Source organism: Penicillium lagena (genome assembly GCF_028827675.1).
Source record: "Penicillium lagena strain IBT 129212 chromosome Unknown utg000001l_segment0_segment0, whole genome shotgun sequence".
NCBI lineage: Eukaryota > Fungi > Ascomycota > Eurotiomycetes > Eurotiales > Aspergillaceae > Penicillium > Penicillium lagena.
The window spans coordinates 1,788,930-1,809,928 of NW_026623222.1; the positions used below are offsets into that span (position 1 = coordinate 1,788,930).

Below are 20,999 nucleotides of genomic sequence, written 5' to 3' on the forward strand. Positions count from 1 at the left end.
CAGCCGAACACCACTACAAACTAACCACTTTCACTCAGAAAAGGTTGTTGGAGCGGGAAAGGGGGGGAGAAACGGGTCTCCTGAAAAAGTGTACTCGTCCCGTGGAGACTAACCCAGGTTGGTGGCGCAGTCTCCCAAACGCCCATAGGCGTGGATCTAGTTCATCTTAGGCCAATTCTCCGGGGTTGAGACAAGACATGGGGTTTATTCCGGTCCGGCACTAGAGATAAGACAAGACAATTAAGGGTGAAATGTCCGGACCAGGTCAGAGAGACAATGTACACAGGAAGAGTACTTGATATATTAGATCGCGATCTTCGGCGCCTTTCTTTCTTCCTTGGTTCCATCCATCCTCCCATAATCGTCCGTCCTTTCGTTCATTACATCCAAGGGAAAATACACATTAGTTAGGAGACGGCAATATTATCACCACTAACATGTAGTAGAGGGGCAAAAGCACCAAAAAAATCAACATGAACACAAACAAACACAATGTCGAATTTCTGTCATGAGTTCATCGCGAAGAATAATCGTCGCGTGCATACGTCGCTTAGCGGCTAGGCGATGGCCGAAAAATTGATAAAGTAACAGGTAGGTGGGTTGACAAAAATGTCCAGAGGGAAAAAGGGAACAAGGAACAATGAGGTATTTTTAAAAGACCATGGGAAATAATGCGGGTCGGTCAATGGGACTGACTAACTGCCTCGCAAGGAGTGTAACAAGAAAATGTGAAATGAAGAGAATATGAAAAAGGGTATCCACGAAGAAAAAAAGCATTATGCCCGCGACGCAGACGGACGGGTGGGTGGTCGTCCAACATGCTCGAAAAGAAGCTGCCCAGGCGGCTTGGGGAAAAAAAAAGGATAAATGATGAGTGAAGAGGGAAAATATGCAAAGAAAGCAATAATGTCCTGGCTAGGGTATGGCCAGAAAGAAAGAAAAATTCGGCTCGGAACGCTCCAAACAAAGTCGCGGCATAGTTCCAACGAATGCTGATCGACGATGGGTGGGTTGATGAAGGAATTGAATACAGCTCAGGTCAAGTCTATGCCTCGGGCACGATTGACTTCTTCCGCTGGAAGATGCTGCGAGTCCGCGATTTACTCCGCGGTTTATTCTTCTCCTCGCTGGCGTGACGCCCACGAGAACGGGTGCTGGGCTCTTCGTCGCCCATATATTTGTCCTTGTAGATCCTGCAGACACATGGTTAGCTTCCGGACGGCATACAAGAAAGAGAGAATTAACATACCAGCTGTTTCCAACCATGTTCATACCCTTGGACTCGGCCTGCCGATAGTACCTCGCGGCCTTTTTCAGGTCTTTCTTGCACCCGACACCGTCTGCATAACAGAAGCCTGCCTCCGCCATGGCGTCAGCATCACCCCATTGCGAGGCAATCTCGAAGCATCGCAAAGCCAAAGCTTTGTCCTGCTCGATACCCCAGCCGTTCAGGTGGCTAACGCCCAATTCGTAAATACTCAATGCGAACTGCGCCCGGTACGCCTTCTGCAATTGCTTTGCGTAGCCCGCGCCCGGTGCATCGGGGTTTTCCAGCATCTCCAATCCCACCGAGTCCACCGCCTTGCGTAACCAGCGCACACCCTCAGTCTGGTTGGGGCGCATGCCCCATCCGTGACGGAGAGCAAGCGCATATAGTAGCATGCCCGTAGGGTGATTTTGCTTTGCGGCAATACGCAGGTGATACGTGGACTCGTTCAACGATCCGTTCTCGTGACATTCGATTCCTTTGGCGACATGGTCATCCGCCGAGAGGGCAGCAGCCGACGACTGAGTGGTGCGAGCGGTTTGAGGGCGCAGCGTGCTAGCCGAGCCTACTGACGAGGCGGTCTCATCCTTGTCGTTACTCGGTTGCGGTTGCGGGTTAGACATGGTAGTCTCCATGGAGGGACGGGGTGGATCCGCAGCCGCAGCCGCAGCCACAGCAGGAGCAGGAGCAGGCGCAGTTTGCTGAGGTACGATTCGTTGAGGCACGGTAGCGGGCATCTCGTGCATGGAGTGAGCCTTGGGCGACTCCGCAAATTGGGGGCGCGGGGAAGGAGACGGGGTGCGAGCCCGCATGGGCTCCTCGGAGTGTCGGGGAGGCGGCGAGTTCTCAAACAGTGGCTCCTGCCACTCGAAATGTGGTGTTTGCAGGCCCGCGAAGATCACCGAGTTTCTCGAGACCATTCGCCCACGGGGAAGCGAATACTTAGAATAGGTATACGAGGCCACGGCGGAATTGGGGTCCTGTTCCGCCAGCTGGTTTCTGACAATGTCTTCGGTAGCCAGAGGCACAGAGATCGGAGCCGGCTTGCTGGCACGGTGCATGTGATTTGCATGAGGTGCTGAAGTAGGCTCGGAAGTAAGCTGGCCAGACAAGCTGGTGCTGGACCGGCTCAGCGGCCGAGAGAAATTGAACGAGGGCCGTGGCAGGTGATTCGGGCCTGTGGTGGAGGTCTCCGAGCTCAGCGACGGTGAGCGAGGGTGCGGCCGTGCGGGGAAGGTTGACATGGGCGAATACGGCATCGACGCAGTGCTTCCAGAGGAAAGCTTTCGCGGTTTGGAGAAGGTTGATCCGGCATTGGAGCTGCTGTAGTCGTCATCAGAGCTCTCGTGCGTCACCCTGGCACTACTCGAGGGTCTTGAGTACGGCGACGCTGGGGGTGGTGCCAGTGTCCGTGGAATATGGAGTCTTGACTGTATTGAGTCCGTCGACGGCTGCCGCAACGGATACGCCATACCCACTGGAGCATCCTCCTGCCCTTCATTCAGCGACAGATCCTCTTCTGGAGATTCCGCGCGCGGCAAGACATAGTCATCCATGGCCCCATGAAGCATCGTCGTACGGGGCGTGGCATCGTTGTCGCGATAGCTATCACGGTAGCTATCGCGGTAGCTGGCATCGGTGTAGCTCGCCTCAGTGCCGGCGTGGGAGACCGAACTGAACCGGGGATGTTCCGACACGGGACGGTACTTGGGCTCCTCGAGCTCCGGCAGGCCCTTCTGGGTCGGCTGGCGAGTGAGGCCATCACTGCGAGAGGAATCATTCGACGAGGGCGATCGGAAGAAGCCCGGTCGGGGTTGGGACAGCGATCGCGCCACGCTGGAAGGTGGCAGTCGGCTCATGCGTCGGTCCTTTTGGCGGGACTCATCGAGCTGCTTGGCGAGGAATCGGCCCTGGGCGGCGAGCGCGTCGAGCGGGGACAGCGCTGGAGGGACGGCGCCGGCAAAATGTTCGACTCGAGGGGAAGGCATGCCGTTGCGCAAAGTATCGTGAGAGTTGGAGCGATAGTCGCTCATGTTCTCTCGCGACGCCATTCTGTCGGAGAGGCAGTGGAGTTCAGAGGGAAAGCGTCAGAGCATCGATTCATTTAACAATTATCGAACAAGAGGCGCAGTCGGCTAGATAAAAGTGGTCTGTTGATCAAAGACGTGGCAAGGGGGGCTGTCTGACGGGCGGGCGGGCGGGCGGGGAAATGTGGTGAAAGGAATGACAGCCCGAAAAGGCCAGGGTGGGAGACAACAAAGACAGTCACGGCATGGATGGTGGTGATGGGAAAAGAAAGATGACCGATGAAAGGGGAGAGAAAGAAAGAGAGTTGGAACCAGAAAGCGAGGTGGGCAGCCCTGACGATCGCAATGCAGCAGCAACAACACCGAGCTCCAGGTCAGTAGTTCACTCAGGCCACCACTCACTACGTCCGGCTCAGGGGCAGCCAAGCCCACCGCCTATTTGGACTGACGCCATCCAGTCCTAGCATTTGTTCTTCTAGAACGACCCCCTGTCCTCCCCACATTACACGGGCGAAGTGGGTTTTCACCGGCTATAGGATCCTCGATTTATTCTTCTTGTCTCTGCCATAGTAATACTACGTGGGCTATTATTCTTCTTGTAGTGTTATTATTAGGTATAATTCTGTCTTTCATAATAATAAACTGATTGAATGAAATTCTATAATTAAACCCAATACTATCTACTCGTGTGGAGCACGGATCATACAGCGGAGCCTAGCCCTAACGCGAGTACAATACTACCTCACCTGCACCGACGAACTTCAGGCCGAGAACAGCAGTCGTAGATGATCGTAAAAAGCTACCCAACCCTCTCTCCTTCCCTCCCCTCCACCACGCCTTCCCCAACCCCCGACAATGCGTCGCATCCCACCAGCGACCCTCTTCGGAGTCCCCTCCTACGACGACAACCAACACCGCTACGAAACCTCGTGGCTCCTCCCGCCGCCGATCCTCGCGTGTCTGCGCGGCCTGATCGCGCTGTACATCTTCACGACCATCCTCACGGTCTGGGCCTATGACGGCTCCCACGGTGACCGCAATGCCATCGGCCAGTCCTTCAGCTACTTCACCTGGCTGACGTTCTGGGGGCTGCAATTTTACTTTGTTTTCGCGACTCTCCACACGGCGCTCTATGCAAGGACGGGGCGCTCGGTGCTGCTGGATCGTTGGCCGAGGGCCTTGCGCGCACTGCATGCGCTGCTGTATGCGACCGTAACGACGTATCCGTTTCTAGTGACGATCGTGTATTGGGGTATCTTGTTCAAGCCGCCGTGGTTTGTGGAGGTTTTCGATGCTTGGTCGAATGTATGTCCTGATCGATCCACATTCTTTCTCATCTGTCAGGTCACTCGGTCTGTCTCAGCCCTAGGAAGACAGAGCCGCAGAATACTTAAATCTCCTCTGGAATGCATGCTAACTCCCTACCCAAAAAAAAGATCTCACAACACGGCCTCAACTCCCTTTACGCCCTACTCGAAATCATCCTCCCCGCCACGGCACCACACCCCTGGATCTTCATCCCCTTCCTAATCCTCATTCTACTCTTCTATCTCTGCGTCGCATACATCACGCACTCCACCGAGGGTTTCTACACGTACTCGTTCCTGGATCCCGGGTCCCACGGCCAGAAGAGCGGCACAGTGACGGGTTATTGCTTCGGGATTCTGGCGGCGATTCTGGTTATCTTCGTGCTCTCATGGTTGGCTATTCGGTTGCGCGTGAGGCTTACGCGTGACAGGATTAAGCGGTCGCGGTTTGATACCGGGCTAGATAGGAATAATCTTCATGTTGCTAGGGTGGAGCAGGTGTCGGATGGGGAGGAGGCTGAGAGCAAGATTCCTGTCTAAAGATAGGCGGTCATATATGGTATCAAAAATGAGGAATTCAGAATTTAATTCGTTAATAGCCAATTTGGCGAAGAGCGAGGAGAGTCCAAGTATTAGGATATATATCTTTTCTTTTTCCAAAAGAAGAGAAAAGAGTTTCCAGCACGGCCAGTTTCGATCACAATCAGACCCTATCCCAGCTGGTCTCGCTGCCACTGCCGCTCGGGCTATGCAAGGTCATACCATGCCCGCCGCGGTAACCCAGCATCAAACCCACCAGGCCGGCGGGCACCCAAGCGCCGATCACGCTGTATGATCTGGCTCCGCGGCCAACATAGATGACCGGACTCTTTCGCGATCCGAAGATCCCCCGAGAGGCCGGCTCCAGGGCATCCAGCACGGCGTGATGGAGATTCCGCGCTGGGGACCCGCGCACTGTGCTCGGTCCGACCGATGCGACGGGTCGTTGCTCGACGCTGGACAGGTACTGCGAGCCATACAAGGCGCGCTGCTGCGCGCTCCAGGCCAAGACCTCTGTTCCTGCGATCTGATTCTGCGGGTTGCGGTATGCAGGACCGAGATCGACATTGCCGAGACGCAGCTCGACGACGTCCACGTTGCCCTGCTCGAGGAGACGGAGTTCCCGGCGCAGGGATGCCGCGAAGCCGGAGATGGCCCGCGTCGTGGCGACTTCCGGTCCGGCGAAGGGCGCGGATAGAGAGGAGGAGATGGATGGGTAGGCGAAGATGATGGTACTGCTGTTGTTGCGGAGGGTTAGGAGGGGCAGGAATACTTGTGTGGTGAGAATGGGTGAGAGGAGACGAGTGTTGACCGTGTCGGCCCAGGAAGATGGTGGGATTGTCGCCACTGGTCCAGCGGAATAGTTGGGCGACGGGATGATGATCAAGCCGCTCAGTTGGCAGGTATGCGGCGGCACACCAGGCAATGGGGATTGGGGCTGTGTGAGCAAGGAGTGAATCTCATGCAGCGAGGGATGGATTTCTGATGACGACGAGGATGTCTGCTCATACATTAGCTTCTAGACCTGCTGTGCAGCAGGACCCTCCACTTACGGTCGTAAGATCTAGCCAAAGAGGTTTGATATCGGTTCGGTGCTCAGTCTGCACGATATGCTCTTCCTCCGCCGATAACACCGTCACATACACAATATACCCTCGGCGTTCGAGATCGACAGCAATAGCTCGAGTCATGGGCTCATGCGGCGAGCCAGCAACGACTAAATGGGTTGCCAGTCAGCGCACAGCTATAAGAACCGAGGTCTTCTTCTCACAACATACCTACTATTTCCTTCCTCGCCCCATTCGCCGCCTTTCTAGCCTTCCTCCTCTTCCCATTTAGCTTCTTATTCCCATAGAACAAAACACACCCCGTTCCAACAAACGCGATAAGAGCAGCAGTCCACGCGCGGTTCCGAGCCATCCAGTTTTGGACTCGGTCGGTGAGACCCGGTGGCGGGGCGCGCTGGCATGAGCGAGCAGACGGGCGGATCGTCCGTGGCAGCCATGTCTGCTGCGCCAGGGTATCGCGCATCACCTGCGCGGCATGGTCGACCTGTCTGTCGATCGAGTCGGCGACTTGGTGCGAGTATCGCCTTACGTCATGCGGTATGGACGCGAGCTTTGGCAGATAGTTGTCAGCGAATGGTCAAGACTGTTTGTAAGGGAGAGTTTCTCACGTAATCGAAAAAGAACTGGTCATCGCTGGTCATCGCGGCGTGTTAGTTGAAGCGGGGAGGAGGATGGAATGGGGCAAAAGTTCGATAATGATGTCAGTCACGTGGTGTGATGCTCTATGGACTAGATCGACCAAGTAATAATGGTGACGGTCACTCTGCTAACAGCTCAGGATCCACACTGTTTGTCCGGTATCAAAAGGTGTCGTATTGGCGAAATGTTTCAAACGAAAGAGATGACTAGCAAGGTTGTTCAGCCAAGTTTGTTCGGAGAACGAGGGGTCCAACACGATCTGTGCAACCTCCTAGTAGCAAACGTGCATAGACACTGTACGTAGAAGGATACTTTTGGACCGGTTCAAGATTACCGGGCGCCTTGGTTACTTGCGAATGAAGACGCATAGTAGTCACTATATATATATCTTGACGGAGAGTACGTAGGTGCTCACAAGGAACACGCATCCATCCAGAAATTTAACAATGAATATTAGCATATGAGAATAGTTATTTGTCTTTTGAACTTCCCTATTCCTCTTCACCAATTCTAAGAAACCCAGTAGAAAGATAGACGCCCTGGTTGCCAGTTCCTTGAGCAGCACGTGACCAATAGACACCCGAGTTTCCAGGCCAGTAGCATCATCCGTTGATTATCAATGTCTGATATTCAATCAACACTTCCAAGGTTCCAGAAGAATCCCCCGACCCTCATTGCTGCAAGCTCCCATCCCCCTCATGTCTTTATGGGGGACTGGCTCGACCACACACTCTCATTTTGGAGAATGACGCCCCAACTCCGACAGTAGCGTCTGTCTATCACGGCATCTCTATTCCCCAGCCAGTCCACATCTGACCATCCATTTAAAAAACTCCTTTAAAAAAGAGGAAAATGCGGGAACTAGACGCCCTCATCTCCGAGTACCGGCATGAAAAGCAACGGCCGCGCGAATCGGAGGCCCTGCTGATGCTTCGCAAGATTGCCTCCCTGGTGAAGCCGATCATGCGACAACGCTCCTGGCGCGTCGGCGCACTCTGCGAGTTCTACCCGCGCCAGTCGAATCTGCTCGGATTGAATGTTAACACTGGGCAGAAGATCTGCCTGAGACTACGGTATGCCTCTGATCAGCGCCAGTTCCTGCCTCTGGAGCAGGTCGTGGATACCATGTTGCACGAGTGAGTAACTATACGTACCGAGCAAATCTGGTATACAGTTTGTTTGTCGCTGATGATGATCAATTAGACTTTGTCATATTGTCCACGGTCCCCATAATCGGGATTTTCACGCACTGTGGAACCAGCTCCGCGACGAGCACGAGGAGCTTGTTTTCAAGGGGTACACAGGCGAAGGCTTCCTCTCCGAAGGCAAGCGGCTCGGCGGAAACAGGATCCCGCTAGACGAAGCTCGACGACGCGCTCGTGCGTCTGCAGAGCAACGCCGCGTTCTATTCAAGAATTCGGGGCAGAGGCTTGGAGGCGCGCCGGTGCTGCGGGGCACGGATATGCGCAAGATCAGAGCGGATGCAGCGCAGCGGCGCGTCGAAGTAACACAGGGGTGTGCGTCTGGGACAGAGCGGAGCACGGAGCTTGCTGAGGAGGCTTCGAGGAATGGGTTCAGGACGAAGGCTGAAGAAGACGATGCAAATGAACAAGCTATTCTGCAGGCTTTTATTGAGTTGATTCAGGAAGAGGAGAAGGAGAAATATGGCGAGGGCTATGTCCCTCCGAGCCAGGAGAATCCGGCTGGTCCGCGCACGAGGTCTTCTCCTCATCCGCTGCCGGAAAGTGATTGCAGCACACCACCCGCTGCTGTACCGGCGGAGAGCCCCGAAGTCCTGGAACTCACGGCCGATAACAGCTCCTACGAAACACCGTGGACCTGTCCAACATGCACTCTACAAAACCCGTCTAATTTCCTGTGCTGTGACGCCTGTGCAGAGGAAAGACCAGCCCCATCCAACACAAAGGCTACCACTGGACAGGCTCCAACAACAACAGTGAATGTTCGCTCCGAAACACGAAATGCAAGCAAAAGACCATTGGAAGAAGAAGAGGACAAACCGAGGGATACATTTGCATTCAAGAACCGCAGCCGTGCCGTACATTCCCTTGCTTCCTTGGACCAGAATGTCAATAAACGGCCGCTGGGCTGGCTATGTGCATCATGTGGTGCTTTCATGGAGAGTCAGTGGTGGACATGCTCTTCTTGTGGGAAAATGAAGGAGTCTTCTTGACTGGCACATTGTTATGATTATCATGATGAAACGGAATGAATTTTATACAATACAAGGCCTACTTAAAAACATTACCTACCTAGGAATTCTACCTCTGGACATTATTCCTCAACATGCTCCAGCCCTGGAGGTTTCTTGTGGGCAAGGTAGTTAGATGGGGAGTTTTATAGTAAACTGGCACGTGACCCGAACATTTTCTTTTCTCGTTCTGCCAATTCTTCTTCCGTCTCCCACACATCTCTTCTCCAACATCTCTCGACTCACAACCACCAGCTCTAGTTGACACACACACAATGACCACAGCTAATAGTAACTAGGTACGTGACCAATTCCCCTTCTCCTATTTCCTTTCCCCTGCATCTCTCCGAAAAATCCAAGCCCCAAAACTCCAGCATGATGAGATCTTTTCAAGAACCGGTTTATTTAGGAAGAGCCGGAAGAGGTATGGCAGATTGGGTTTCTCCTTTATAAAGGGCTGCTCGTTTGTCGTCGATGCTTATAATGGTTCTGCTGAATGGAGTTTTGGGACTTTTCCATCCCCCCTTCCCACTGGGGGCGATTGAAGCGATTGTGGAGAAGATGATGGGCACACGCGTTATGAGCTGTTGATCTGATGGCTAATTTTGCTCTGTGCTTAGGCTTTCCGTCGGATTTTCGGTGAATAGTATTATTGGGATTGTGGGTTGGATAGATTAGAGCGTGTTGACTTGGCCGGATATCGTGACATGTAGTGGTGATAGACATTCTACTCGGTTGATAATAGGGAAATGAACTTTCTTGATTATAATACATTCCTTGCTGTTTTCAACTCCCAAGGATATCGAACTTTTTATGATCCAAATGAAAAAAACGCCAATCCACAATGCTCATACATAACCCAGCTCAGGCCACACTGACAAACTGGCGTTTCTTGCCAGACCCCTTCTGTACCTGCTGCTCTTCCCAAGTATCCTCATCAACGTAGTCCTTGCTGCTCTGCTCACGGATCTGAAGACCAATAAACTGCAGGGCGGACATATTAAAGCCCATTTCATCCTTCTGCCTTGCCAGAACCCTCCGCAGGGTCTTCCGGATATCGTCGAGCATGGGCCGCATCATCTTACTGGAGACGATCTGGCGGTGGTGGGTCTTCAGCATGAAAAAGAGCACGCGGCAGGTTAGCGCGATGTTCCATTCACGCTCAGCCCAGATGTTGAGGAAGGTGAAGAGGGCGGCTAGTTTGGAGAAGGGCAGCACTAGGAGCGCATCCTGCAATGCTGCCGCTGGGATTTTCTGGACCACGTTCAGAACGTGTTGCTCGGCGGAGACGTTGCCTAGCGCTAGGTAGAGCGGGTTGCGGTCGGGGGGTGCGGCTGCGGCGTTGGGATTAGCGGCTTTGATCTGGCGCCATTCACGCATGGCCGCGAGATCCTCGATGCCGATGTCCAGCGCTTCCATGATCTTTTCTCCGGCCATGAGTGTGCCAGTCGTCTGTTTGCCCGCATCCACTGCTTCAGCTTTCTCACCATCTTCGCCCTCTTCGTCCTGTTCCAGAGACGCCGTGAGGGTGGCATCGTACGCCTCTTCCTCTTCTTTCTCGCGCTCTTCCTCCAGGAAGAGCGGCTCATCAGTCTGTTGCCAGATGCGGATACTCTTGTCGTGGCTGGCACTGACGATGAATTCGCCAGAATGGCTCATGGCGAGCGCCCAGATCTCTCCAAAGTGTCCGGTCAGCCGCTGGATCTGCTCAAACTTGTCCCCGTCCCAGTACTTGATGACTCGGTCCTTGCTGGCACTGAAGAAGTTGTGTCCGTTCCCTTCTTTATTATTAGGAACAAACGCCACTGCCATGATGCTGTCCTCGTGCGCCAGAAGGGCCTTGTGGCAGTCTCCGAAGTCCAGTCCCCATAGACGGACCATCTTATCCGCGGAACAGGTGACAATCAACTTGCTGTCATAAGAGATGTCCATGCTCAGGACGGGAAGCTTGTGGCCGTAGAGATTGAGGAACAATTTTAACGAGTCCGTGAAGAACACCTTGACCGTGTTGTCCAGCAATGAAACAGCAAGCAGTCGCGCATCCGGTGAGAAACGAAGGCTGAGAATATCATCGGAGACCTTCAAGGTTCTTGTGTGCACTAGCTTCAGGCGTGGTGTTGTGCGTTTGGTACCGGGGATTTCTTCTTGGACGACCTGGAATTCCCAGAACTTGGCGGTCTTGTCCGCACTTCCGCTGACCATCGACTTGCCATCGGGATGGACATGGAGTGACCAGACAGGGCCGTCGTGGGCCTTGATGGTGTCCAGCAGGGTGGAGGATGCAATGTCGAACACCTCGAGCTCTCCGTTCTTATTTCCAACGACCACAATCTTGTCACCCGGCAGAAAGGCCGAGCAGAGAGAATAGCCGCATTCCAACGTCCGTAGACAGCTCTCAGTGCGAACATTCCAGATTTTGAGACCGCCATTTGATGCAGACGCAAGCATTCGGTCGTCGGAGCTCAATGCGATGGAGCGAATGTCTGTTCGGTGGCCGGGGATATCCACGGCCAGATTGCGATTGTAGTCCAGGTCGTCACTGTCTTTGCTCTTCTTGTTCGCCGCGACTATACTGTACGACTCAAGCTGGTTGTTCGTCGTGGCAGCCAGAATGTTGAGCCCACTTGACTTGGTAGTCATCCAGTCAAAGGAACGAATCTTGCCCCCAGTCCGCACGATAACGTGGGAAACGAACACCTCCGTGACGGGCGCCGAAGAGGCATCTTCAGGTTTGTGGTCGGCCTTGGGCTCAGCTTCGGGCTGTTGAGCCTCCTTCTCCTTTCTCCTCTTCCGTTTCCGAGCTAGGCTCTTTTGCACCTCCGTTTGTGACCGAATGCGCCAGATCTCGACCGCTTTCTCAGACCCATGAAAGGCAACGTAGTCTGATCGAGGGTGGAATCGGATGCCGGTTGTGCGGTCCTTGCCGTGTCGGTAGAATGTCCCTCTGTCCGTCAGAATTCGGCGACCCTCTGCTCCGACTTTTTCCTTTGAGATTTCAATCAAGGCGCTCTCATCAATCGACCAGACCTTGAGCTCTCCGTCATTGCCAGCAGTGATACACCCACCCTGATCCGGCGAAAGACCCAGGCTCCAGCATTCGCCATTGTTTTGCGCCACATGTGTTTCGATACAGTGCTGTGACGCTAGATCCCAGACCTTAATAAGCGAGTCTTTGCCGGTGGTCAACAAGAAGCCCGAGTGGTCGCTCATCCCGGCGGCATTGAGAAGGTCTGGCGACGGAGATAGGAAATGAAGCGAAGTGATCTGGTCTGTATGCCCGCGCAATTTGAACAGCCCAACCTCCGCGATCAAGTCCCATAAGATAATATCCGTATCTCTCGCACCACTGGCGAGGCGCACGCCTGCGTTGTCAAAGGCCAGTTGGGTAACGGCGGACTTGTGTCCGTTAAAGGAGATGATGATTGAGCCGGTCCTCGAGTCCCAGATTCGAATGCTGCCATCTTCGTACCTGGAATGTGTCAGAAAATGGATGCTTGACCCCCGCTACAGAGGACTTACCCGACTGCGAAGATATCTTCATCGGTCTTGCTCTGCGTGACGACTGTCACTTGAGCCTTGCATGCTGCATCGCGCCATCTGCCGAGCAGCTCGCCCTTCTTGACATCCCAGCACAAGACTTGTTCCCCTGCGCCGACAATGGCTCGTCCGGCACCGGTCTGGCGTGTGGCCCCGGCAGCGGTCTGCTCGTCCTTGGCCCAAATGGCATTGGAAGAAGCCGAAGCGACGAGCCCGAAGGTATTCGAGTGCTCGAATTTTCTGTATCGGATGAGTATGCGACCAGTCAAATCCCCAGCGAGGGTACTTACAGGTACGATTTCACCATCGTGGGCGCTGAGGAAAATTTTAAGGAAGAGCAAATAATGGATGGCTATCGATAGGCAAAAATTAATACGGGCGCCGAGAGCGACACCGCCCGCCGCCTTTCCCCACCGTCCAATGACGATGGCCTCTTTACCTCGACAACATTATCCCCTCGACTCAGTCCCTCGCAGCCATGCTTCTCCTGGACTACCAGAATGTGCTGATTCAGTCGCTCCTGACTGAGCGTTTCTCCGGGTACAATTGCTCCCTCTCTATCTCTCCCCGCTCCGCTTCGAGGGCCATCCCCCCTCATCATCATCAACAGGCAGCTAACTTACCCCCCACCGCAGAGCTCCCCCGGTCTCGATCGATCAAGTGGTGTCAGATTTTGACGGAGTGACGTTCCATCTTTCTACCCCAGAGTCCAAATCGAAGATCCTCATCTCTATCCACGTGAAGTGCTTCAAGGAGTTGGTCCAGTATGGCGCCCAGGAGGTGCTGGAGCGGGAATACGGCTCCTACATCGTCAACCCGGAGCCGGGCTACGACTTCTCCGTGCAGGTCGACCTCGACAATCTACCCGCCGAGCAGGAGGCCCGCGATGACCTGATCATGAAGATTGCTCTCTTGAAACGAAACGCCATGGCCGCTCCGTTCGAGCGCGCATTCGACGAGTTCGCCAAGCTGGCGGAGGAGGCGTCGCAGTATACATCCGAGTCGGCGCCACAGGGTCTGCAAGAGGGCGGCCAGGTTATGGCGATTCATTACCGGGAGGAGGAGGCCATCTACATCAAGGCCAACTCGGACCGGGTGACGGTCATCTTCAGCACGGTCTTCCGGGAGGAGACGGATCGGGTTTTCGGCAAGGTGTTCCTGCAGGTGTGTTGGAATTGGGTCTTTTCGTGGTGCACTGTTGATTGACCATGCCTAGGAATTCGTCGACGCCCGACGACGGGTCTTGTCGCTCCAGAATGCCCCGCAAGTGCTTTTCCGCAGTGACCCTCCACTGGAGCTCCAGGGAGTCCCGGGATTGACAAAGGCCGGCGAGGGCGCAATGAGCTATGTTACCTTTGGTGAGTTGAGCTGGAAGCCGGCTGCCATGCCCTACTGACGACGACCCCCAGTCCTTTTCCCGCGCCACTTGACTCCCCAGCGTCGCTACGAGAGCATCTCCCACATCCAGACTTTCCGCGATTACTTCCACTACCATATCAAGGCCTCCAAGGCATACATCCACACCCGCATGCGCAAGAGGACAGCGGACTTCCTCCAAGGTACGTTTCCCATTCTTTGTGTTGTTGGTGTCAGGTATTGATATATGACAGTGCTCAACCGAGCCCGGCCGGAGAACGAGGACCGTGAGCGCAAGACTGCCAGTGGGCGTACTTTCCGGGTGCAGAGCTAGAAGATGAGCGAGAATTTATGTGATTAGCAGAACTGAAATGCATTTTCTTATTGTTGGGTTGTTTGTCCCATGGCCGTGATTGGTGGCTGTAATGTGTTGTGTTGTATGCTATGCCTGCCTTCCTATTTGGGAGTCTCTTCTTCCAACTTCTCTTGCCCCCGTTCCTGCCTCCGGTCTGCAAACCATACTGGATTCACACGGAACTGATCCATCCACCCGACTGCACTCACCATGAACCACTCGCCTCCGCGCAAGATCCATCGCTGGCACCTTGCTACCGCCAAGCTTCATCTCAAACGAGGACATCGTCGCCCCAGCTCCAAGGCAGCAAGCGACGACTTACACAAAGTGGCTTCCGAAGTTGGCGACGGCCCCCTGGAGGATCAGAAGGATGGGTTCTATCGTTACTCGGAGTCTCTCCTCGAGGAAGAGGAAAAGTCGCTGGCTTTGGCCTTGCAGAAGACCCGATCCTCCCACGAGACAAACACCTCCAGCTCTGGCGACTACGTGGTGAGTCCATACACCCGTTTCCCCTACCTTTTCTAGATTAATGACAAGCTGCTGCATGGCCAGATGGCTCTTAGCCAACGCCCCTCTCGCCCGTACCGGGTCAGCTCTGACGAATGGGTCATACCCTCGACTCCCTCGACCTCGCCGCGTGTGCTGTCCCTGGACGACCTGAGTGACGTGCAGCTCTCAATTCACTTTGGCAACGTTCTGAACATCTTGATCAAGCTGTATGCAATGGCAAAGCTTCTGCAGGTGGTGTTCCTGAGCTACGGCGTGGAGGTAAGTATACAACAACAACAACCAACCTTGTCGCAGCAAAGCTGACTAGCACTTCCATCCCAGCTGGACGTTTCCGAGAACAGCCTTATGTTCTGGATTGATCGCACCGAGGCAGAGATCCGTACCCAGTCACTGGCTCTCTTGATCCATACCACCGAGAATCTGTACTACTCCCTGTACGCGCGGGTTGTGCTGGAGATGGCCAACATCGAGCTCTGCTCGTGCTTCAACATCGATGTGCGTCCCAGACACATTCGCCAGCAGTTCATCTTGCCCGATGCCGATCATCTATATCGCATTTTCTTGGTCTGCAAAGACGCCCTCGACGGCGATGCCATCTGCGAGGCCCTCCAGCAAGGGGTGGTCATGCAGCATCAGGAGGATTACATCAATCACGTCACCGCGAAGGAAGCCGCCAAGGGGTTTGCGACCGATGATCTGCTGGGATATCGTCGCTATGCGCTCAGCATTGTCTCGGAGCGCTCGTCGGACTTTTGCAAGAAGTGGGAATTCCTCACGCCGTTCTTCTGCGACACCCCTCCGGAGATCATCACGATCCTGTCGGAGAAGTATCTCACCGCGATCCCGAAGCGCATGCCCGACGTGGATCGGTCGTACCATGACCTGCCTTTCACCGATCCGAAGACCATCGACCCCGTGGCGTGGGAGAAGGAGATTATCCAAAATCACCGTCTGGCGACCCTGGCCAAGCTCGAGGGTAAGTCGATCGGAGACGAGCGTCTCGCCGACTCCCAGTTCAACCTCTTGCATCTGGCGCAGGAGCACAAATGCATTTGCTCGTCGGTCTGTTCGTGCGCGCACGATTGCACCATGGATGTCGAGCGCCCGTGCCCCTGCGCGGAGCGGCAGCTGCGCATGCTGCTGGCCAAGGGCCGTACAGGGCCCGGGTCTTCGAATTTCATCAATCGCATGAACGGCCTGGCGCGCAGCTGCTTCGAGGAACTGGCCATGACCCGGCGGGACGCGACGGATGAAAACATGATCATGAAGCTGGGCGTGGTGTTTGAGATGTTCGATCTGGAAGTCCACCGAGAGCGCACCGCCACTGCCCTCTCTGCATTTTTCTAAAGAGACGATTCAGCAGTCAAGGGCGTTTGTGGATGAGCAAGGGATACTGGGATTGAGAAATATGGGCATTACGACGGGAATGATGAATGTAGCATGAATAGAATGAATTGCATATGCTTCGGCGACACAGACCAGTGATAACCAGCTCCTTGATCGGCCTCCCGGTGAGTAAGTCAGTGGCCACTTGCTCACTGCGACAACATCATCCTTCCCCAGGGTTTGATTCAAGAAATGTCCAACCCATCCCCCCCTTGACGGGTCACCTCCAGGCATGTCGTGTATCACGCGACGCCGGTGGACGGGGGTTATCTCGAGGACTATTTTTGTGACCTACAGACGATCCTACCGGACAGCCAACGTGTGGCCCTCCTACGGCATCACCACCCCCGGCCCTGGACCAGACCACAACAAGACCAGTCCCTTCCGCTTCGAAACGGGCTATGCGCTATGTGCCAAACGACCGTCCAGACCCTTCCCCCCACCGTTCCTGTCTCCGCCGTCATCCTCTTTCTCCGATCCCCTAACTACCCACTCGCTCAGCCAGGATAAGAGATTATCCGTCGCGGGCGAGCGGATTCGCGGCTTGAACAACGGGGACGACGCCGTGCTGGTCGCGGAGAATTGTATTGCGGTTGATGATGGGGTTGGTGCTTGGGCGACGAGGCCGCGTGGTCATGCTGCGTGAGTTTCTACTTTCATTCTCTTTGATTCCGTGTGTGAGGTGGGATTGACTGACGCCTCCCTCCGCAGTCTCTGGTCCAGACTCCTCCTACACTTCTGGGCTCTCGAAATCGAGAAACTAAATGACTCTACCACACCAACACCCGACCCAATCTCGTACCTCCAGCGCGCCTACGAAGAAACCATCCGCGCAACGAGCTCGCCTACAGAGTGGTTCGGAACAACCACCTCTGCAACAGCCCTACTACACTGGACGTGCAGTCCTGAAGACGGTAACCCTCACCCATTACTGTACGTGACGAACCTGGGCGACTGCAAGATCCTCGTCATCCGGCCGAGCGAGGAGAAAGTCCTGTTCCGCACCGCGGAGCAGTGGCACTGGTTCGACTGCCCAATGCAGCTGGGCACGAATAGCATCGACACGCCGCGCAAAGACGCAGTTCTGTCCACGGTGCCGCTGCAGGAGGACGATCTTGTCCTCGCGCTGTCGGATGGCGTGATGGATAATCTGTGGGAACATGAGGTTCTCAGTATTATTCTGGAAAGCGCTGCGAAATGGGAGCAGGCGCGTGAGGACAAGGATAAAAAGGGGGCTGAGGGGTTGCAGCCGTCGGTTCTCTCAGATACCCGCTTGGTCTTTGTGGCGAGGGAATTGCTCAATGCGGCGTTGGAGGTTGCGCAGGATCCGTTCGCAGAGAGTCCGTATATGGAGAAAGCAGTGGAGGAGGGGTTGGCTATTGAAGGAGGTATGTTCTTCTTCTTTTCTTTTGGGGGGTCTAGGGATCTATACTGACGCATTCTGAGTAGGAAAAATGGATGATATCAGTGTCGTTGTGGCAGCGTGCAAAAAGCGAGCTGGATGACGCTGCTCTTTCCGCGAATATTGGCATCGACATACATACCAGGGGTTGAATGATCCTACACCTCATATCCACAGCCACCCGCTCCTGCCAGCCAGCGAGACGTGTTGAAGCCGGAATCCTTTGGAGGACCCGCGTCCCATCTCGGATGTGAATGCTACACCACAGACAGGCCTCTCCATCCACGGCGGCAGAGAAAGAACCGTAAAGAAAGGAATCTCTACTCACACGAGTCGGCATGAAGTATACGAAGGCATGAAGCCAGCTACCAAAAATATACCCCCTTTGTGAATAATAATTCCTAATCAAATTGTCTACTGAGCAAAGCAATCAAATAATAAATGGAGTTCTCCGGTCTAAGCAAGCAGGCAACTCCCATTCGCTAGTCTATATATTCCCCCTTCCTCTCCATCTTTCCTCTTCCTCATATATTTCCTCTCCTCCATATATCTACTTACTTACTCTGTCCTTCCACCTTCCACTTCTTGGATCACGGCCATGATCACCAGGAGGCAGATATCCGCGGCATCAGCCCTTGGATCCTCCAGTCTTATCGTTCACCTCGGACCTTGACCAGCCATAGTGCCCGATCCTTCACCATATAACCCCCATTCACCAAGGCCATGAGGACGTAATTTCTCTTACCTCGCGATCTCACTGGCCTCATATTCTACCTTGCTTGTGCTTCTCGCTATATCCCGAGGAGGTCCTGCAAGAGTGTCGTGGCCCTGAGCTGTTTCCGCTGCCGATGATCATTTCACTTCACTTGGCCCTACGATCGCTATTCGCGAGTATGTCTACCACAGCTTCCCCAAGCTGCTCTGTTGCTTGTTTACTAAAGAGATCACTGACATGAAGAATGTGAAGAGGATAACCATGACTGTAACGTGGTCGGAAAGTAAGAATATCAGGGATCTTTCTCTATGCTAAAAGCCAAGGCTCATTGTCGTTGTAGGATTTATACCTGCCTATACTGCGTCTACCCCGAGCCAGACCCAGCAGTGACGGAGCGGGGTGACGACCAATACATCGACGCCGCGACCTCGGCGCAGCCCATGGACCTCATCGCCATGTTGCGCCTTGAGTCGCCTGGCTTCGCTAATAGGATGGACGCCATTGGCGTGCTGCGCTGGACGGTGACGACTCTCCGAGCGAATATCGAGTCGTACCCAGAACATCGGCCGGATTTTCTCCGACGGCTTTTCTCACGAATCATATGTCCAAAGGGAGGTGGGAAGCAACTTATGCGGTCTTCCCTAAAGCGATGGAACACGTTCAGGTTATCGAGGTCAAGATCCACTGCGCAAAGACTAAGCGCTACCATGCCCCAACTATATCTGCAACCCCGAGACAGTACCTTTGGCACACGCACAAAGTTGTATTATACCGTTGGCGACAACCCACCGCGGACATCAGAGCACTCGAGGACCAAACGAAAGCCCCCACGCCGCCTGCGACACCTTGTCAAACTCCACCTTGATACCTTCACGCTGATGCCAACAGCCAGGCCTGGAACCAAAAGACAATATCACACGCCCCAGCGGCTTCGAAGATACCTATCTATACTGCCTCTGCTCAGTGACTAGGCTCTATCCATCCCAGGAGCTGTTTTTGCCAAACGGAAATGCTCCATCACGCAAAGGCAGTTTTGCAGTCGGATGGATCCCTGCAGGGTGATCTGGCGTCTGATGGTAAGTACTATGTTTTATTGGAGTTTATTTGTTCTGTAACTAACTAGTTCCAAGCCGTTCTGTGCCGATGCTCATGGTCGATTCCAACCATCCAACCACCGCCTATAAGGGACCACGCGACCAGGCCCCTGTGTACGTCCGGTCCGCCTGCTTGATCACTGAGTCTGGCAGGTGCTGCGTTGATTGACCTAGGAGCTAACAGCGCGGGGAGGATGTTGACAGTGGCTGTCAGCAAGCGGTTTCACTTTCTTTCATGTGACATATGATAAGTTTGCATAATTAAATTGAAAGACATATTTTACTACACATAGCAGACTATTTATCTCCTATTTGGTCCTATCTAGATAGCATCTTTCTTACGAAAGCGGTCCTCAAGGCGGTGTATCATAATGCCCGCAGTAAATCTGTAAGAAAAAAGTTTCGGGCAGGTCAACCTTCCGCCAACCAACAATTGACTCCGCCAGACATTCACAATGCGGGCCAAGCGTTCGAAGAAGTATCGTAAGCTGATGCATCAGTATGAGCTTACTTTCGGTTTCCGTGAGCCATACCAGGTGTTGGGTATGTTCGCGTCCTGCTCACGGTGCTGCATCCAGTGTACTGACCTTTCCTCCAGTGGATGCGAATTTCCTGCGAGCTGTCGACTCGTTCAAAATGGATCTAATCCCGGCTCTTGAAAGAACTCTCCAGGGCAAAGTGAAGCCATGTCAGTCTCCGCCGCACCAACCTACAATTACTGCAGGACACTGACCCATCCGCTCACAGTACTCACCAAATGTTCCCTCGCTGCGGTCATGGCCTCGCAGCCAATCAATCCGAAAACCAGCCAGCCCTATCGCCCACATCATCTCCCTCCGCCGACAACATTACCGCTCCGCCATTGCTCTCATAACGAGGATTCCTCGCCCATCCCCGAAGCAGACTGTCTTCTTTCACTCCTATCCCCCAGTCCAGATGCCAAGAAGAATAAGGAACATTACATTCTCGCGACAGCGGATCCGCCCATTCAAAAGAAGAGCCCCCAAAACGACTTCCAGCAGCGGAAACGGAAACGCGACGATGAACGTGAAGAACAGCAGGCCATGCGCCGTGCCCAGGCGTTGCGCTTTGGTGCGCGCTCGATCCCAGGCGTGCCCATTGTGTATGTCAAGCGGTCGGTTATGGTTCTCGAACCCATGAGCACGCCGTCTGATATGGTGAGAGAGGGCGTGGAGAAGAGCAAGTTCCGTGCTGGGTTGAATGAGAAATCCGCGCCGGTGAAGCGGAGGCAGGAAGGCGAGAGCAGTACGGGCATAGAGGACAAGAAGAAGCGCGGGCCCAAGAAGGTGAAGGCTCCTAATCCGCTGAGTATGAAGAAGCCGAAAAAGAGGAACGATGAGAAGAGCCCAGCATCCGCGCCAAAGCAGGCCGCTGATGCTCCACGAGAACCAGCTGATGTCTCGGAGAAACCAGACGGGGATAACTCGGCTGGACCTAAGCCCAAACGAAGACGCCGTCACAATAAGAGTGGTCCTCGCGAAGGCAACGAGGAAAGCGAGCAACCAAATGCTGGCGCCATGGAGGTGGACGCATAATTTACTTGTGCGCCGTCTTTGCGTCGAAC

The 20,999-nt window shown here is 54.2% G+C and overlaps 10 protein-coding genes across 10 annotated transcripts; 7 read left to right on the forward strand and 3 right to left on the reverse strand.

Annotated features, from left to right (window-relative positions):
* Positions 1-1,045: 1,045 nt before the first annotated feature.
* N7510_000793 (tetratricopeptide repeat protein) lies at positions 1,046-3,318 on the reverse strand (the record flags this gene model as incomplete). Its single annotated transcript, XM_056972722.1, has 2 exons — positions 1,046-1,193; positions 1,250-3,318. 2 exons carry the CDS (start codon positions 3,316-3,318, stop codon positions 1,046-1,048), a joined length of 2,217 nt encoding a protein of 738 aa, XP_056837839.1.
* Positions 3,319-4,149: 831 nt separating this feature from the next.
* Positions 4,150-5,141, forward strand: N7510_000794 (uncharacterized protein; the record flags this gene model as incomplete). The annotated part of the gene is made up of 2 exons (XM_056972723.1): positions 4,150-4,599; positions 4,731-5,141. 2 exons carry the CDS (start codon positions 4,150-4,152, stop codon positions 5,139-5,141), a joined length of 861 nt encoding a protein of 286 aa, XP_056837840.1.
* Positions 5,142-5,304: 163 nt separating this feature from the next.
* Positions 5,305-6,849, reverse strand: N7510_000795 (DUF1776 domain-containing protein; the record flags this gene model as incomplete). The annotated part of the gene is made up of 4 exons (XM_056972724.1): positions 5,305-6,141; positions 6,194-6,357; positions 6,419-6,758; positions 6,817-6,849. The coding sequence occupies 4 exons, from the start codon at positions 6,847-6,849 to the stop codon at positions 5,305-5,307; spliced, it is 1,374 nt and encodes a 457-aa protein (XP_056837841.1).
* An 850-nt stretch (positions 6,850-7,699) lies between these two features.
* On the forward strand, positions 7,700-9,041 carry N7510_000796 (metalloendopeptidase WSS1; the record flags this gene model as incomplete). Its single annotated transcript, XM_056972725.1, has 2 exons — positions 7,700-7,983; positions 8,051-9,041. The coding sequence occupies 2 exons, from the start codon at positions 7,700-7,702 to the stop codon at positions 9,039-9,041; spliced, it is 1,275 nt and encodes a 424-aa protein (XP_056837842.1).
* An 882-nt stretch (positions 9,042-9,923) lies between these two features.
* N7510_000797 (snoRNA-binding rRNA-processing protein DIP2) lies at positions 9,924-12,903 on the reverse strand (the record flags this gene model as incomplete). The annotated part of the gene is made up of 3 exons (XM_056972726.1): positions 9,924-12,528; positions 12,579-12,836; positions 12,887-12,903. The coding sequence occupies 3 exons, from the start codon at positions 12,901-12,903 to the stop codon at positions 9,924-9,926; spliced, it is 2,880 nt and encodes a 959-aa protein (XP_056837843.1).
* A 171-nt stretch (positions 12,904-13,074) lies between these two features.
* On the forward strand, positions 13,075-14,286 carry N7510_000798 (actin-related protein 2/3 complex subunit 2; the record flags this gene model as incomplete). The annotated part of the gene is made up of 5 exons (XM_056972727.1): positions 13,075-13,136; positions 13,232-13,760; positions 13,813-13,954; positions 14,006-14,155; positions 14,207-14,286. The coding sequence occupies 5 exons, from the start codon at positions 13,075-13,077 to the stop codon at positions 14,284-14,286; spliced, it is 963 nt and encodes a 320-aa protein (XP_056837844.1).
* A 231-nt stretch (positions 14,287-14,517) lies between these two features.
* N7510_000799 (uncharacterized protein) lies at positions 14,518-16,164 on the forward strand (the record flags this gene model as incomplete). Its single annotated transcript, XM_056972728.1, has 3 exons — positions 14,518-14,796; positions 14,845-15,075; positions 15,139-16,164. The coding sequence occupies 3 exons, from the start codon at positions 14,518-14,520 to the stop codon at positions 16,162-16,164; spliced, it is 1,536 nt and encodes a 511-aa protein (XP_056837845.1).
* Positions 16,165-16,435: 271 nt separating this feature from the next.
* On the forward strand, positions 16,436-17,708 carry N7510_000800 (PP2C family serine/threonine-protein phosphatase; the record flags this gene model as incomplete). Its single annotated transcript, XM_056972729.1, has 3 exons — positions 16,436-16,845; positions 16,915-17,591; positions 17,653-17,708. 3 exons carry the CDS (start codon positions 16,436-16,438, stop codon positions 17,706-17,708), a joined length of 1,143 nt encoding a protein of 380 aa, XP_056837846.1.
* Positions 17,709-18,628: 920 nt separating this feature from the next.
* N7510_000801 (uncharacterized protein) lies at positions 18,629-19,291 on the forward strand (the record flags this gene model as incomplete). The annotated part of the gene is made up of 1 exon (XM_056972730.1): positions 18,629-19,291. The coding sequence occupies one exon, from the start codon at positions 18,629-18,631 to the stop codon at positions 19,289-19,291; it is 663 nt and encodes a 220-aa protein (XP_056837847.1).
* Positions 19,292-19,869: 578 nt separating this feature from the next.
* On the forward strand, positions 19,870-20,970 carry N7510_000802 (rRNA-binding ribosome biosynthesis protein UTP23; the record flags this gene model as incomplete). The annotated part of the gene is made up of 3 exons (XM_056972731.1): positions 19,870-19,957; positions 20,013-20,102; positions 20,162-20,970. The coding sequence occupies 3 exons, from the start codon at positions 19,870-19,872 to the stop codon at positions 20,968-20,970; spliced, it is 987 nt and encodes a 328-aa protein (XP_056837848.1).
* Between the last annotated feature and the right edge of the window lie 29 nt (positions 20,971-20,999).